At 49.7% G+C, this 16640-nt stretch overlaps 3 protein-coding genes and 2 pseudogenes across 3 annotated transcripts; 2 read left to right on the plus strand and 3 right to left on the minus strand.

Moving 5' to 3' along the window:
* Positions 1-4378: 4378 nt before the first annotated feature.
* Positions 4379-4780, minus strand: SAPIO_CDS6564 (annotated as a pseudogene; the record flags this gene model as incomplete).
* Positions 4781-8671: 3891 nt separating this feature from the next.
* SAPIO_CDS6565 (uncharacterized protein) lies at positions 8672-10707 on the minus strand (the record flags this gene model as incomplete). Its single annotated transcript, XM_016788633.1, has 5 exons — positions 8672-10112; positions 10181-10251; positions 10322-10407; positions 10476-10551; positions 10678-10707. 5 exons carry the CDS (start codon positions 10705-10707, stop codon positions 8672-8674), a joined length of 1704 nt encoding a protein of 567 aa, XP_016641786.1.
* Positions 10708-11352: 645 nt separating this feature from the next.
* On the plus strand, positions 11353-12699 carry SAPIO_CDS6566 (uncharacterized protein; the record flags this gene model as incomplete). Its single annotated transcript, XM_016788634.1, has 3 exons — positions 11353-11563; positions 11646-11914; positions 11980-12699. 3 exons carry the CDS (start codon positions 11353-11355, stop codon positions 12697-12699), a joined length of 1200 nt encoding a protein of 399 aa, XP_016641787.1.
* A 71-nt stretch (positions 12700-12770) lies between these two features.
* Positions 12771-14533, minus strand: SAPIO_CDS6567 (Uncharacterized protein; the record flags this gene model as incomplete). The annotated part of the gene is made up of 2 exons (XM_016788635.1): positions 12771-12999; positions 13086-14533. The coding sequence occupies 2 exons, from the start codon at positions 14531-14533 to the stop codon at positions 12771-12773; spliced, it is 1677 nt and encodes a 558-aa protein (XP_016641788.1).
* Positions 14534-15511: 978 nt separating this feature from the next.
* SAPIO_CDS6568 lies at positions 15512-16354 on the plus strand (annotated as a pseudogene; the record flags this gene model as incomplete).
* Positions 16355-16640: the final 286 nt, after the last annotated feature.

Below are 16640 nucleotides of genomic sequence, written 5' to 3' on the forward strand. Positions count from 1 at the left end.
AGTAATGACCAAGGTATTAAGTCAAGAGGGAGAAGTTAGGATAATGAAGAGTAGATAGATATGAAGAGATATGGTTTAAAAAGACTGGTTAATAGAAACTAGAAGAAGCGAAGAAGGAGGTTTTGTTAACTGGATGCATATATAGATAGGTGTTGATTCGGATGTGAATCTACTTGATGGCTTAATCACGAAGCAAGAATCCTAGAATCCGATCGGGGGAGGACCTAAAGACTTAAATAAGCTCAAGGATGACACTCCATCTTAACTGTGATTACCTCTCTCGATGTGGCTCTGAGAATAAAATAGAGCCCGTGCTACTTACCCTGCCCTGCCCTGCCCTGCCCCTACACCACCGTCGCACTCGCATTTCACTTAATAGGGAAACAGCGTGTAGGTTACGTGGCCTGGCCAAAGTCGTAGAGAGTCTCGACCATGCCCTCCTGCAGCAGGATACGGATAAGAAGAGTAGGTAGCAAACGGCGTCCTTGCCGGCCTTCTTTCCAGCTATATTTAGGGGAGTCATTCCGTTCTCGTTCGTTACATGCGCAGCTGCGTCGACATGACCAGATCAGCCAAAGCATGCTCAGGGTTGAGGCTGGCCTCAAAACGGGGTCAGGGGGCTGGATCAAATGATTGGGACTCGCAGGATTCCTTGATCGCAGGGTCTGGTCAGTGCAGGTTGACTGCCGTGGCGAGTGACACAGCCATCCGTCCTACCCAGCTGTTGGTTGGAGGGTGGAAGCGAGTCCGAAGGAGGCAGTATCTAGTACATGGTTATTGACGTGGGGTTACGTAGCAAGAGCGGGCTGAAGTCTCTGGTGTTTAGGATTCTAGAATAGGTCGCTAGGAAGCCGTGCGGAATCGGGACCGGCCAAATTGTGCCGAGGTCTAATAGGGTAATGCTTATACATACGTAAGTATCTCCTTCATATTGTATCGTTAGCTCTTGCATTCGCCTGCAGGGTTCTTTAAGACTGGTATATTTCAAGCCAAGTCCACAATAATATCTTCACCATCTTTTTCTCGAGCAATATTCAATTCATCATAGGAGGTCTGCTTCGTAATATTCCACCATTTCATCTGTTACATCCTCTCGCTCCGCACCAGGATCTGGGTTGGTGATCTGACCGCGATGGTTATGGTCCGACTCGCTCGACGCTGATAGACCTGGCCGTGATGGCTTTAGCTCCGCACTCGCACTCGCACTCGCACGCCTACTTTTGGTGTGTCGAAGTAGTACAAGTGTACCCTGGCTGAGCCACTTTCATCCGCTCGCTATTGGGGCTGCATCCTACCTAATCCAACGCAACCATGTTAAGCTTGTCTTGGAGACCGTTTGCCTTGTTTGAGCGACATTGTGCGAATCCGAGTCTGCATTCCACCTGCGCAGCAATTCCGCAGTAACAGGCTACAAAGCTGTTATTTCAGTTTCGCAGCATCAAACCCGAATGGATCTCATCCGTGGCGGTCGCCATCCTCGTTCGCTGGTTCTATGTCTCTGTTCAAACTTGAGAGTGTCGCAATCGCAATCGCATCCAAGGTGGGGTGAGATTCTGCTCCTGGCTAAAGTCGATAAGTGGAAATTTCGACAAGGGAAATCCTTTCACTGTTGGTGCAGTTAGTGCAGCGAGCACCTGTGGCCATAGCGGTGGGGCCTATTCCGCGTGACCCACTTCCAGACGGGGCCCGAGAAAACAGCGCCAGACGATCGGTGAAGACCTACTAACTTTTTAGAAGTCAGTTACTACCTCGGTAATCTCCATACAACTAGAGAAACCGAAATCCAGGCTCCAAAAATACTTTAGGGGGCTTCTAGGCCTCCATCCCACTTACTTTCGCTTCATTCTATCCATGATAGCGAACTGTTACCGGACCGGATATCATCGCTCAGAAGTATTATATTTGCCAGTCTCAGCCATTCCAATTCCCCTTATTACTATAGCTCTCTCGTCTCCGTACTCACAGACAGTGGATTAGTGCAAATAAGAGTCCGGGAAGACATCGCCGCTAGTAGTTGCAGAGTGGCGGAATAGGCAATATTAATTATTCGACTACCACGCCTGGAGGTTCTCTTAGGCGTTTGCGCAGATCTGTATGCTAGTTGATTCTAAGAAAGATAGCTAACGACGATCCTATTGGCCCTGCGGTATCACGAGATCCTATAGAGCAGCCTAGAGTCAACGAGCTAGAGGCGAAATTTGAGAATCTGTTCAATACCTTACCCAGGCACATTAGAGGAAGTTGCCAATATTTTGAAGCTGATACAATTCATAGTTCTATCAGCAGGTCCAAACTACTTGCCATGGCTCGGGATTATATTTTGGCGCTTGAACAGGAGCGCCAGGCGCTGGGCGAGGTGCAGCAGTACCTAGTCGCGCTCGGGCGCTTGCAGAATCAATGAGAGGCTCTGGAACGGGGGAAGGAACCGGCCATGTGGTATCTCGAAGCGATTGGTAGAAAGCTACCCTTGGTACTCCATATGTCCGAGGCGCGCGAACGAGACGCTCTTTCATTGAAGTGAAGACCTCAGTTTGTAAGTCTCTGATATCGAGAATTTAGTTTCTTTCAAGTGTTTTTATTTAATTTTCGAAATTCCGGCCCTTAGTTACCATGACAGGTGAGAATCTGACATCGCAAAAAATCTGCTGGCGGGTGGGGCAGGTAGGTCGAGCAAATCTGCAAATGTTAGATCTTATATCTAGTTTTTCAGAATTTCATTTCGTTTTCGAATTTCCGATTACTTTTTTTTGGAAGGGCGCCATGCAAGTTTGATATTTCAGTAGGCGCTCTGCCAAACATCCCTGCGGACAGACGCCCTGCCGCAGTAGCCGAGTTCCAATGACGTGGCCCGTATAGGAAGAAAGTAATTTCCAAGTTAATTCTATATAGAGCCGTCCTTCTCGGAATAGTAAAGCTCCTCACCTCTCCCTAGGCATTTTAACGGGCACTTTAAGTCTCAGCTACTAGAAGTATCATAGCCTATTCCCTACTATAATCAGATTATACGATCTGCCAAACGTAGGGTAAACTAGTTTGTCATTCTTCTAATGAGACTACATTTTAACCCGGAGCACCTAACATCCTACATATCCTCCACCTCTTTTAGAATCTCTTTATTATCTTAGACGCCGTCCCCTCTTCTAATATAGTTTATATACTTCCGTAGATAAAGAAGCTACGATAGTAGGCGGCTTAAGAGAATTAGACTAACCTACTTTAGCGCATATATCATTCTTAGAGACACTGGAGAAGTTCTATATACGGACCTATATTCTAGATATAAGTGAAACTTCTTAGAGAATATTTTAATATAATATCATTTTCTTAATTATTTAGTTGAGGTAGCTAAGTGGCAACTTGACCACCTAAGTATTATACTATATCTAGTTATCCCCTCTACTAATAATAAATTATATTTAGTATTTAGAAGCTTATAACATAGTAATATTATCCTTATTCTATCTATATAACTTCAGCTATCTGTTAGATTGCCTCGGCCTTATTCTAGGCTGCCGTGTTCCCAAAAGTAGGCCTCGCTTGCATTGCTCATCCCCCAATCAACCTAGCTCAGCTTTCGCTCAGCCTTTCACTCATCCCTAATAATACCAGAACTCAGCTTCAAATCCGAAAATAGATTTTAGTCTACGCACTTTTCATCTTTGATTCCATTCGTAAAAATGACGATGTGAGGGTCTGCACTTTTTCTTGGAGGAGGAAGATGGGGACAATCATCATTCACTTCTTGTTGATCATTTTCAACTAGCGTAGGGTATAGCGCCCCTATCACTTGAAGAGTCTCAATAACCTCCTCACGAAAAACAGAAATTATATCTGCAGTAGTTCTCCGAAAGCTATCCTACCAGCTAAGATTTACTCCACAGCAGTGCAGAAGCTTCAGTATACAGACATTCCCCTATCAAATTGCATAAAACGCCACAGTGAAACCAACATAGTCTGGTAAATCAACAATGGCGCCATGGTCTCTAAGAGTTCTTGCTGTTCTATCGTTACCAAATATGGCAGCAAAGTGTAGGGGTGTCCATCTCTGCTTATCTCTAACTTCGAGCTTAGGATATTTCCTTTCGATGAAGTCAACTAAGAGTGACAGCTATTCCCAGGTAGAGATGTAGTGGAGCAAAGAAGCGCCAAACTTATCTCATCCGAACTCTCAAATAGGGCTTCCCTACTAATTCACGAAGGTCGGGTTAGATGGCCCCGAAGTTGGCAGATTTGTGCCAACTAAAAATGGCAGCCTTGGATCCCGAAAATGTGGTGGCCTCGGTGAACCGGGTTCCATGGCGGCACCAGCGCCGTTTCAAACAATTAACGTAACTGTAAAGCCCACCCCAGGGCGTAAAGAATAAACAGCACCAGGCCTTCATATCCTATCAATCAGTCGCGAGTCGACACCCGACACTGAAGCAATCTCGTCCACAAGTTCAAGGGCCTCAAGAGCCTTAATCATGGGGATGACTAGAGTAGCATCATTGGTCACGGGGTTCGAGGTTTTTGCGGGAATAGAGCGGAATTGATAATGTGGTAGACCGTTTGTAGAGGACCGATGACCGAGAGGTTGAAACTTCGCTGCGGCCACGACATCGCGCACGTCCTGGACGGGGCGAATGTGTGGGACGATGATGCCAAGAGCGCCACCATCCAATATCCTCGAGATGAAGAATGGATCCTTGCTCGGTGCGCGGACGATGGCAGCAATGCCGGCATATAGGGCTGCCGTGCAGAGTTGGTTGGTCGTTTCGAGGTCGACGGAGGAGTGTTCCATGTCCACGAATTAGGATGCCGTGCATGGGGACATCAATTGACTTGATTAGGTTAATGGTCAGGATATATGCAACCTCATTTCGTTCTCCTTGATGGAGTTGGGAATCGCCACATTCATTATACTGAAAGGTGGGCTTGAGCGTGCATAGCCTTGGGCACGAAAAGTGTTCCCATTGTATAAAGATGTAAGACGAGGCCTGCTGGCAAGAGAAACGCGCAGTGCCCCTATATACTCTAAGACACCCACATTATTCCGTTCCGCTCTCGTGACTCCAAGACGCACAGATCCGAGCAACGCCGAAGATGAAATCGTGGATACTTGGCCGCCATTCTGGGTCACCTTGATAATCTCGGTGTGAGTCCGCAAGCTCCCACGTCCCCTTCTGAATACCGAGTCGGTCGAAGAGGTCCTAAGGTCGGCCGATGTTGTCACCGTCCACAGGCCAGTTCCAGATCATGAAGAGGACCACCATCGTGATCAACACGGCCAGAGGTGGAATTATTAATGAGTTGGACTTGGAGCGGGCATTGCGCGAGAGACTCATTTGTGGGGCGGGACTGGACTGCCACGAGGAGGAGACTCCTCAGCGGAATAAGTATGGAAGACTCTGGGATCTCGGCGTCGAGGGCACACCGCACATTGGTGCAGCCACGGCAGAAACTCAGATCCAGGCTGGTATGGTAGCTGCTTGCGTTTCCAAAGACATAATTTGGTTGATGGGGAAATCGTCCGCATTCCATTCGATATCCCCGTATACGTATTCCCCAAGCATCGATTGCATATTCCACTGCATATCGTCGTTTAGAAAAGCCCCTTGAAATAAGTCCTCTTGGGCATGGGCTATTCCGAGTGCCCCTGGCTCCACCGCGTTCTGACTAATACTGCCATACGGTTCGTGGAGATCACAGGCAGAAATCTCAAACGTCGATTGACTCGCGCTTGTGTCTGGCCGGTACTTTGCAAGATTCGTAGACAGACCACAGAAGTTGATTTGCTTCCCAGTCCTTGAATTGAGCGCTGAAGACTGTACATCCCCAGTCAACACGAAAGGTAGGCTCTGATTCTGTGTCTGCACACTAGGGAGGTCGACGAGGTAATCATCGGGGCCAAGAATACCCTATATCTTTGCCGATATGTTAAGATGAAGGGCTCGAAGATGGTGACGTATAGTTGAGCCTCTAGTAAATCCTCTGCTATCGATTTCAACGTCTGGTGGCAGAGAGCCAAGCCTTTGGACGATTCGAGAGCGCCTGCTGATTCGCGGTCGGTGCAGACTGCTACACAAAACATGACTGACAGCCCCGCGGTGAACACCATATGAAAGTAGCTTCTCGTAGGTAGAATAAAGGACCGGCGCTGGCAGAGGGTCGAGTACAGTAGAATGGTGCGCAGGGCCGCTTCTCGCAAAAGCTTCAGGATTGTTTTCGAGGGCACACCCTCTCTCTTAGGAACAGTGTCAGCGGCCCTCCGGATAATGTATAGGCGCCCACGGGCGTGCGGCAAGTTATACCAATCCTGCGACTGGTATAAGCAGCGGGGGTTATCCGTGTTTGGGGCTGTCTTCCGCCAATTATCCAATGCCACAAGAAGCTGGTTTAGAGTGGTGTAAATATGGCTAGCCGCGAGATGGGGATGGTACGTCACGGATGTGCCGTGCTTCAGACGAGAAAATGAAGTATGTATTTGTGACGTGATTTGCGGTAGTCTCACGCATAACCGAAATATTTTAATATCATTGGGGAGAAGAGGCTCTACCAAAGGCCGAACGGCGTCCAAATCCTGGACTCGAAGCGCTGCTCGAGCAAGTTCCTCATCATTGACATTGACGGGAAGCCCAGTCTCGATATCGCTATCATCAATAGCAAATGGCCGGTTTAGAGTGGAGGAGCTGTATCTGTTGATCATGTAGAACCGCCAAAAGACGCGCCGCCGTAACTGTCTCTCCAAAAGGTCACCCGAAGAGTCCACTTGCTTTGAGTAAAGACCTTGCTCGATGCAGAGCCGCCCGCAAAGCCGAATTAGATCCCAAATGGATGTTCCTGGCTGGTCGTCAGCCACAAATTTGCAGGACTACGGTAGACTGCGACCAAGAACCGATGTGGTGGTAGATCCCAAACCGGCAGACTAAGAGCAGATCCTGAATCGCGGCAAGACCCCGGGCCAAATATTGGGAATCGAGATGTTGTAGGGCTGAAAGGTAGTAGTAGCCTTCGGGATGTTGGTGATGTAGTCCCTGACGATAAGGGATGATGGATCCAATTGCTAGTATCATGAGTGTCCGGAAGAGATCGTGGCTTGATGCCTGTTCCAGACCCTGAGAGGTGGAAAATATTCTTTGGTACAGTTCTTCAACTTGTGGCTAAGAAAAAAAGGTTTCTGGATGTGAGACCAGCCGAGGCTGAGTGAGGGTTGCCGAATTAGATGATGCCTCTCCCTTGTCGACGTATATCACTGATACATGCACCTACTCCTTTTGAAACAGAAACCCTGCGTCCCCGCGATAAGGCAATGGACACGGCTCCACGACAGCTTCTTGCACTTCTGACGCCTTTGCTACTCTTTGTGGAAGACTTGAGTGTGACTTTCTCCAATCTGGATCTGAGAAAAGCAAAGCAATGAAGCTTATTGCCCACGGATGTGAGTGAATGGTTTCGAAGATGATGAATGCAGCGTAGGTGAAAGCCCGTACCTCAAGCCTCCTTCCTGCAAAACCGTCGAACAGCTTTCCGAGGACGCAACGGTGCCCATGGTCTCCGCAGCACGTTCATCGGGCGAGACAGAACTGCTACCAATAGTTTTTTCCCGTTCGCCCGGCCGTAACCTTTTCAACAGAGCAAGCTCTTGTTGTTCAAGCTCATCGATATACCTGCGGTGTTTGTCTAGTAAATTATTAGCAAGGACATGAAAATAAGAGTGGTCCCTAAGACTTACGCCCTTGTGAGCGGTTCCCCACCCCCAGGATTAAGAATCGAACATTCATTTCCGCTTGCAGCACATGGGCGACACTTTGGCCTTGTGCTATCGCCCTAAAAGCAATTGATACACGCGCCCTAAACGTAAAGGAATCAAGAGGCAGTGCCTACTTTGAGTTTCTTGTAATAGCAGAGCTGAGATGCGGGGAGTCGAGGAAGTTGCCTAGCCACATCCGGCATGATTACAAAAATAAAAGGTAGGACTGGCTGGCAGGTTTTGGAACGAAATATTGGTGTCGGTGTCGGATGCACGATTGCTGTCTCTTTTTTGATGATCAATGGTGATTGTCTCGGTTGGGTGTGTCTCTACCGAGTGGTGTGGAAATAGGCGTTTTGCTCCATCTGACAGTTCGCCGGCTATTACAAGGAGCTACCACAAGATCGGAATCAAGATCTAGAAGCATGTGCATACAATTACATAAACGCCTGGAAGAGATATCCAGTAGGAATCATGGCGACATTCACTCCACGACATCCCATGAAGTACAAAGGAAGGAATAAGTATCATCCTTAAAGTCGGTCAAGAATCAGATGGTTTCCATGTCTGGAGTCCTGTGGTACAGCCCATTGGAGTTAAGATCAGCAGAGGTAGACGAGGTTAACAGCTTGGCGGGCTGTTTCACAAGCTACATGCGGAGGTACATGGGAATCTGAAATGATCCTTCGTTTCGGGGGCAACGAGCTGGGCGGCAAGTTAGAATGCCTTGCGTAAACGGGCAATCAGCTTGTATTCATTATTATTGTCAATATATACTAGCGTCGCCTAACAGTATTGGCTGCTGGCATTTCAGGAATACTTCGGATAGAGTAATGATGAATGTGGCCAGAGGCCCCATAACGGTACTTGAATGGTATAGCGGAGTTCCCTACCGTATCAAGATAAGACACAAATGCTTGTAAGGCTCTAACGAGGCGAGAACTAGTCGCTCTTGCCACTCAGCCTATAGTACGCTGGCGTCGTTCTCACCCGAATCGTCTTCCCCCAAATCTGAAACGGAATTGAAGTCAAGTTGACAACCAGGACCAAGACAGAAATGATTATGGTAGTATCACGCCCTCCGTTGTGGTCGATCCAAGGTTGGATGCAAAATGTGACGGCGCCGCCAAGGACGTTGCGGGTGAAATTCGACAGTTGGACGATTTCGTTCTCGATTTCCGGGTAAGATTCCAAAGCGTATCCCAGGGCTACGGGCAAGCTGGCGCTGAGATAAAAGCCGATAAGGATCAGGCCTAGGCATGGCAGCGTCCAGTGGAGGCCCGCATCAGCTCCGACGCCATAAAGCAAGGTCCCACCCGCGGCCACGAACGGCAGAGGGACGTAGGCCCAGAGTCGGTTCTCGGGCTCGTGGACACCATCGTTACGCCTCGCTAGCCGTAGTATCATCCAGTCAGTGAAGTATCCTCCCCAGAAAGAACCGAGTAAATTTCCAATCAGCAAGGGAATGTACATCAAACCGAGCTGGGAAGGTTTGAAGTTGTAGGGCGGAAGCGAAAAGAAGCTGGCCTGCGTGGTCAAGACTAAGCTAACCACGAAGCTCGAAATGCCCAGCTGAAGGCTTACCCACGAAGCGGCGGGAAGAACGATGAGCTCAAACATGGAGAAGACGAGCCGCCAGTATCCGACTGGAATATCGGCATCTGGTCGGTATAAAGTCAGCTTTTGGAAGTACGTAAGTCGAGAATCGAGAGGTGGAGGACGAGAGGTGGTATCTGAAAGGGCGTGGCTAGGGATGCCGTTGGATGGCTTAAGATCGGCGTTAATTTTTGCATCAGGAGATTGTGAAGAGACTCCAGCGCCGTCCGGGCCTTGGTGACGCGCCGACTCTGATATAATAGACTGGGAAGTTGTATAGGCTTTTCTAGCGAAGGAGCTTTCTTCCGCAGCGAACATCACCACGAGGCTGCTTATACCGAAGAATATAAGAAGGTACCGAAAGCACCACTCCCAACCTTGCGAATCTGTGATATATCCAGCGGCAAGGGGAGGAAGAAAGTTGCCCAGGGCAACCACCAGGGCGTATAAACCGAGGTAAAACCCTTTCTCGTGAAGGAAAGCTACATCTAGTAGCGACGTAACAATGGTAGAGTATGACGGAGCGCTTCCAAACCCGCTGAGGATCATATATGCAAAGAAGAAGTTGATTGAGGTCATATTGAGCCCGAACGCAAGACCGGCGAGAATCAGGACGGATCCGATCAGGTATGGTAAGCGCCTACCGTACTTGATAGCGAGTGGCTGCAAAAGCATGACCCCGAAGCCACAAGTTAGGAGCAGCAGAGCCATTCCATAGTTCAAGAGAACATATGTCGTGTTCAAACTCTCAGTCCAAATCGCCCACGCTGGCGATGTCCAGGCAATACTGAGCGCATGGTTAGCGCATCGCGGTTGGAGGGGAATGCGAGTATGATTGGCTTACGAGCAACTTACCTGGCATTGGAAAGAAAGGCCCAAAGTAGTAGAATAGACGTGAACCATAGTTTATAGACCCTAGACCAATTCTGTTCCACGAAATTAGTCTCGTGATGCGTAACTGAAAAGGTCGGCGTAGCATATGAAGGGTCTTCTCACAAGCGGGTCATTTGGGCTGTTGGTCGGAGGCGGAATAAGGACCAAACAACTTTGTTCCGTCGATGGTTCGCCGTCGTCGATGGTCTCTGTTTGATACCCTGGTCAGTGATTGCAACTTCATGACTACGACCTAGGATCACAGAGATGAACCAACTATTTCTGATCAGCTTGACCGTCCCTGGTGCGTCCATGGCTAGGTCGTCCCTCATGTTCGGAATGTTGGCGATCGACTGTGTCATAATGTCGGTATAAGGGTGATTTTTTTCCATCGACTGCTTGACGAGCAATGATGGAGAACTCATCGAGGTAGCTATGGACAAGGTCAAAACGGACATTTAAAAGATCCGTCTGCTTACCGTGATCAGCGGCCGTGTCCTCCACACCATAATGTTGGATTATTACTACCGCTGTTGACAATTCGGCAATTCAGGATTTAACCCTTATCATTATCCACTGCTAGAATAAGGACCATGTTGGTAGATAGGGACTAGCACCCGCTGTCTAATGAAGCACTGGAGGAATAATAGGGATAAAGTTTCCCTGGCGATGAAGTTCCCTTGCGTTGGTAGGGACTCTAGGGAGACTAGCGCCGTCCTGATAGAATTGACTATTTGGGACTAGCTCATGCAACTAAGCTTTCGTTCCCCGCTTCCCCGCGAGGCTGCGTAACAGCGGCCCTTATCTCTGGGTTACGCGTAGCCTGGAGCCCGGAGACCGATAAGGGCACTTGAGGATTTCTTGCCTTCTTTTCCTCTCGTATCATTCACTTGATCATCCGTAACCCTTTTGCTTATCGTTCTCGTCTCTAACTAGTGCGTGATCGACCCCCTTCGTTATCACTTGATTGAACCAAGGACGTCCTCTTTTTATTTTTTTATGGCCGAAGGCCCCAGGGGCTCTTCCGCCCTTCACGGCCACTAAGACACATGAACCGCACCAAGAGACCTACAACTATGCAGTCTAGGCCTCGGCGAACGCGAACACGCGCAGGTTGTGCCCAGTGTACTAGGGTCAGCCGAAAATGCGACGAGATGAAGCCCAGTTGCCTTAGGTGCCAACGCCTCGGCTTCCAATGCGATTACTCGGTTCGGTATATATGGAAAGTTGCAAAGCCGGGGTCACCAGCCGCCGATCGGGATATTACCGTGTCTCGTGGGACCAAATTTGTGCAGAGCTCGACCCCGAAAGCCCAGCCATGCATCTGCGGGGCTACCGAGCGCGGGGAAGATGTGCTTCGTTTCTGTGAGTTGGGAATTGCATTAATGCGTCGTCGGATAGCACGGTAATGACTCCGAACTAACTTAGAGACTGTGTGTCAAATTAGTCGCTTCAAGCGGTCACGTCCTTCTCCATTGGTCCGACGCACCGGCCAACCCCCTCCTTGATTCCTTGCTATCGTTGAGCCATAAGTATCCAGCTATCCGAGACGGCATCGATGCCCTGATGGGAACGTACCATGGTTACTGTTCTCTCGGCGTCTTAGCTCGGTTCGATAGTGTTATAACAGGCATGAAGGCTCTAGTCGATCCAGCTATGTGGGCTAGTGACCCACTCGCAGTCCTCGTGGCATCAGTCCTTTTGACCCAAATCTCGGTAAGTACCAGAGAAGCGAAGACGTAATTTAAAAGATCAGTCTAACGGAATCTCCGCGTATGTAGATGAGGGCTGGTTACCCATGGACGGGTCAGCTTGCCCCTATCCTTCCGCTAGCGTTGGCGTATCGGGAAGCCAATGCCGACAGCGTGGAGACTGGCTTCCACTACCTGGAACTCCTTGGCGGCCTTGAGATGGACGCCTGGATCGCCGCGAGGCAAACTAAGCCACTGCACATTTGGTCGAGATATTGCATGGGAAGACAAGGAATCGAGGCCTCCACGGCTCTTCCGCGACCACTCCTTGACTTGATTTCCCGTGTCTCGCGTCATGAGGACGTTTCACATGATCTATTCGGCTACGCCAATGGCCTGGCAAAGAGAAATGATTTTCAAGCTCTCCACTGGCGGACCTATGCGTTAACGGCTATTCTACACCTCCACGGCCTAATCATAACGCAGTATGACGCGAAAGAGACTACTGAGCAATTACTGATCGTAGTGCGTCAGCTGATAGAAATCCTGGAGACCAATCGGAACCACAACATCCGAATCCTGGTCTGGCCGATCTATGTGTTGGCGCAGAACGTGCTAGAAGAGGAGGATATGAAGTTTATTGCTAAATTCATCCGGAGGATCTCCGAGACCCACGGCAACGCCCGGCTGCTTTGTGAAGCGATAGGACAATATTCACCTCGCATGTCTGTTCTGATGTCGGGTATTGGTAGATTGACATCCTTGCCCGCAGATTTCTCCAGCAGCGGAGTTGAACTTGGGTTGTGGTGATTCATGGACCGTGGCCAATGGACTAGACTGATGGACATATTAATTGCTATTGAGGCGTGACTGATCCATCCTCACTCGGTTGGTTTTTGACGACCAGAAAATCTCATGAGGACGTTGTTCGTAATGATTTCCGTAAATACGTCCCGCTTGATCAACCCAACAACCCATTCACAGGTACCAGCACAAAAGACCTCGCCTTTCCCTCTTGTGAAGCTAGCCACCATGCCAGACCCATACTCGCGGTCTCTCAAGTACTCGGGGACTTCCATACCTTCGTATGTCATTTCGATTACGCCCAGACTTGAAGCATCAGCCATATGTTAGCCCGGTTTTGTCTTCCTTTTCAGCTCAGATCATTAAAAGATGAAATTTTTTTTTTTACTCACACTTCGCGAAGTGGACCGCCGACAGGCTCCGTACCGCCAGAAACGTCACGTTCGCCAAATGTTGCAGGACACATTGCGATAATCTCTAAGTTAGTGGGCGCACCATCGGCGCAGGTCGGATACGGAAGCCCCTTTTTGAAGTAGTAGTCCACTCCGTCCACTTCGAAGGCGGCAATGTTGACAGGGTCGGCCCCGAACTGATCGCCGTAGCGGAGCTCTGACCCGGCCAAAGCCCAGTGCTCTGGCCGGTATACTTGGAACCCGCCCGAGGATCGCGGGGCAGCCATGCCATACCGGGTGTAACAGCCCATTATGCCCGTAAGGCCGACGGACTGAGCGCCGGGGCGGCCAATTTTCGTCCAGTCCCAAAAGGTGGTGACGCGCGTGGCGTCCGTTGCGGTTATGGGATCGGCTTGCGGGACCCTGTAACAGTACTGAGTCTGCATCGCCTCGTCGAAGCGGACCTGCCATATGTAATTGCCGCCAAACCGAGCCAACTTGCCGCCGGCGTCCACGAAAGCGTCCAAGGTATCCCGCTGTTCCCACGACCAATACTCATCGTGCCCAACCGCCACAGCTGTGGAATAACCCTGGAGACAGTCGCGCTCAACGTGCAAATCGGATTGCGTGAGATGATGAACTCTGTAGCCATTTTTCTCCGCCCATACCACGAAAGGTCGTTCGTACGTGGCCCAGCCGGCATCTGCGTAATGTCTCGAGTACCGGAAATACCAGGCGTACTCTAGAGCAGGGAAGCGTGGCGTTGAGCCATGTTCAATAGCCATAGGCCCGTTCGCCTCGCGCGGCGCGTTGGCTGGAATCCGAAGCATTCCCCGTGCTATGGGCCGCTGGGTACTAGAGAGCGGACTCGGTTCATCGTCTTGATAGCCATCCTTGATGCCTCTATAGTGGTTGGCGCCACCCCAGTCGTTGTAGGCAAGCAGGGTTGACGTAGCATGGATAAGGACGAAGTCTGCGGTATCCTTAGCCGACGTGCTGCGAAGTTTCGACTTGACAATGAAGAATCCCTCGCGCTCGTAGACGCGGCCGTGGAATTCTTTGATGCGAATAATGATAAGATAAAAGGCCGACTCCCATTTCCCCTCTTCTAGATGGATGCTCAACGCTTCGGGCCAACCGCAGCCGACGGCGTACGCATCACCCGGTGTATCACAAAGCTGGCCTTTTAGACCCGTTTGGTGGAACACGGTGTGGGCTTTGTAACCGTCACGGATAACCTCGATGTCGAAATACTCGGCTGTCGTGTGGACTTTGAGAGATACCGTCTCGCCCTCTTCGTAGGAGAACTTGTCACAGTAGACCCATGCCTCTGGCTCGCCGGGGTACATGCCTGGCTTTTCCACGAGACCGTGCGGACGGGACCATGCGAAATCGGCCTCGGTATGCGGCCGCACCTCCTTTTTTTGAACTGGGGTTGTTTTGATCATTTTGATGACTACTGGTCGAGCGGTAAAATCGGTTACGAAATAAAGAGAAAAGGACTGTTCAAAGGTTCACTGGGCAGTGACAGGCGAAGAGCAGTGGAATAGGATGAAAGGAACTGTGATACCTGTCACTCTTGGGAAACGTTTTTTAAGCTGAAGTCTAAGACTGGTGGTAATCATGACGGGTGCCGCGGCGTCCGAGAGGTGAAGAAGCTTCTCAAACTAGCCCAAAACGAGAAAATCCAAAAGGATGGCTAACCTTTCGCCGGATACATTAATCTGATGTTCATGTTAGCCCGGAATCGCACCGGTCATGGGACTTGTCACGGATTGTCCCGCAGTAGATCCCAGCGTGAGTAGATCGGGGCTGGCCGGGACGATCCAAAATAGGAAAATCTAAGAGGACGAATGGATGGGGATGAGCTCGGACACCGCGTCGGATCTTGCGTTCTAGTACTCACCCCCCCGCACCCGAGACTGGCCCCAGGAAAATTGAGTCTAGGGCAATGCCTTAGGATACCGCTCGCTATTCTACAATTGGATAATCCAAAAGGACGAACGTCGTATGCTGAGTCGCCTCACATGCCTCGTCCATACTTCACCCGAATAGCACCCCAATCTGCAAAGGGCAAGTCTAGAAGGATGGCTCCACATTTTCTTGGTATGAGCGCCATACCCCTATGCTACTGATCTTGTGAATTGAAGTGCGGGATGGAGGACGGGACACAGCACGACAAGCCAGCAGCAGGGTGCAACTCATTCCGATGGTGCTGGGGGTCAGGAGACGTGAAATCATGTATCGATTGAGAAATTTCTTCTTACCTAATTTCATATGTATTTGCACTTAAGGATGAGCGGTCTTGGATCCTCTTATCATTGCGTTTGCGAAGCTGAGCAGACATTTTGTTCAGTAATACTCTCTATTACTCCGACCTCACCGCGCGTTGTTTAACTGCATACTATCATAATCATCCTCCAAACATGTCGTTCGTCGCCACTCCCGAGCAGATTGCTGCTTACACAAGAATCTGTAACGACCCTAGCTACTCCCAAGAAGTCATCACGGTGGAGTTTGTTACAACCAAGGAGTTCATCGAAAACGTTCTCCCTCCCACCTTCACACCCGCCGACCAACCTACGGGCCTCATCAGCGTCTCAACGTGGCAGAGCAACGCGTGCGGCGACTTTGAGCTGTCATCCATTTCAGTACGCTGCAATTGCGACGGCAGAGAGGGTTACTACGTTCTTAATCTAGTCTTGAGCGAACCCTTCGCCATCACTTGGGGACGGGAGACGTGGGGCGAGATTAAAAAGGACGGGAAACCGCGGCTCTTTGGGAACGGTAACCGCAAATACGGATATTGTGAACGGCGAGGCGTCACGCTCATCGAGATGGAAGCAGAATTCACCGATTTCCTAGAGCCTGACACAACTGAATGGTTTGATTTTGAGGTCAAGGCGTTTCCGTCTACCAGGGGAGGTGGATTGGACGCGGATCCCAAGTTGACTACACTGAAAGTGGTCGACCATAATGTGCGACGGGCCACTGGGAAAGGGAAATTGACTTTGAGGGGAAGCCCAAGCGATCCGTTGCACACGATCCCCATCAAGGCTATCGGGAAGTTCTCCTATAGCTCTGGGCCGACGCAGTGGCGAGTACTTGATGAGCGTACGCTCTGCCCCGCCGCTGACTATCTTCCATACTTTATTGGGCGACATTACGATGATTTCTCGAGCTGGCCTGTTGGAACGAACATGCCCAACTTAAACGAGGAAACTGCACCGGATCCAACTGCACCCCAGCCTCGAACTTTCTTTAGCTAGTAGTCAGTGATTCAATTAAAATAAATTTACCCCGGTTGATCCGTATTGTCCAAGCGGATATAGACTTGCAATATGTTGTACTGGTTATTATCTGAAAATGTAACAGAACTGGAGAATATCCTACTAGTCCTATGACTAGGATCGCCCGGGAAGACACAACGGACGGGTTTGCGATCATCAGAAGATAGAGTAGTACGTATAGAGATATTCCCGAAGATGTAGACCTCGAGAATTTTATTATGCCGATAAAGATATCAGTATTCCAGGACGCCTCGATGTTTTTATT

Source organism: Scedosporium apiospermum (assembly GCF_000732125.1).
Source record: "Scedosporium apiospermum strain IHEM 14462 chromosome Unknown SEQ_SAPIO_0104, whole genome shotgun sequence".
In the NCBI taxonomy this organism is placed as follows: Eukaryota; Fungi; Ascomycota; class Sordariomycetes; order Microascales; family Microascaceae; genus Scedosporium; species Scedosporium apiospermum.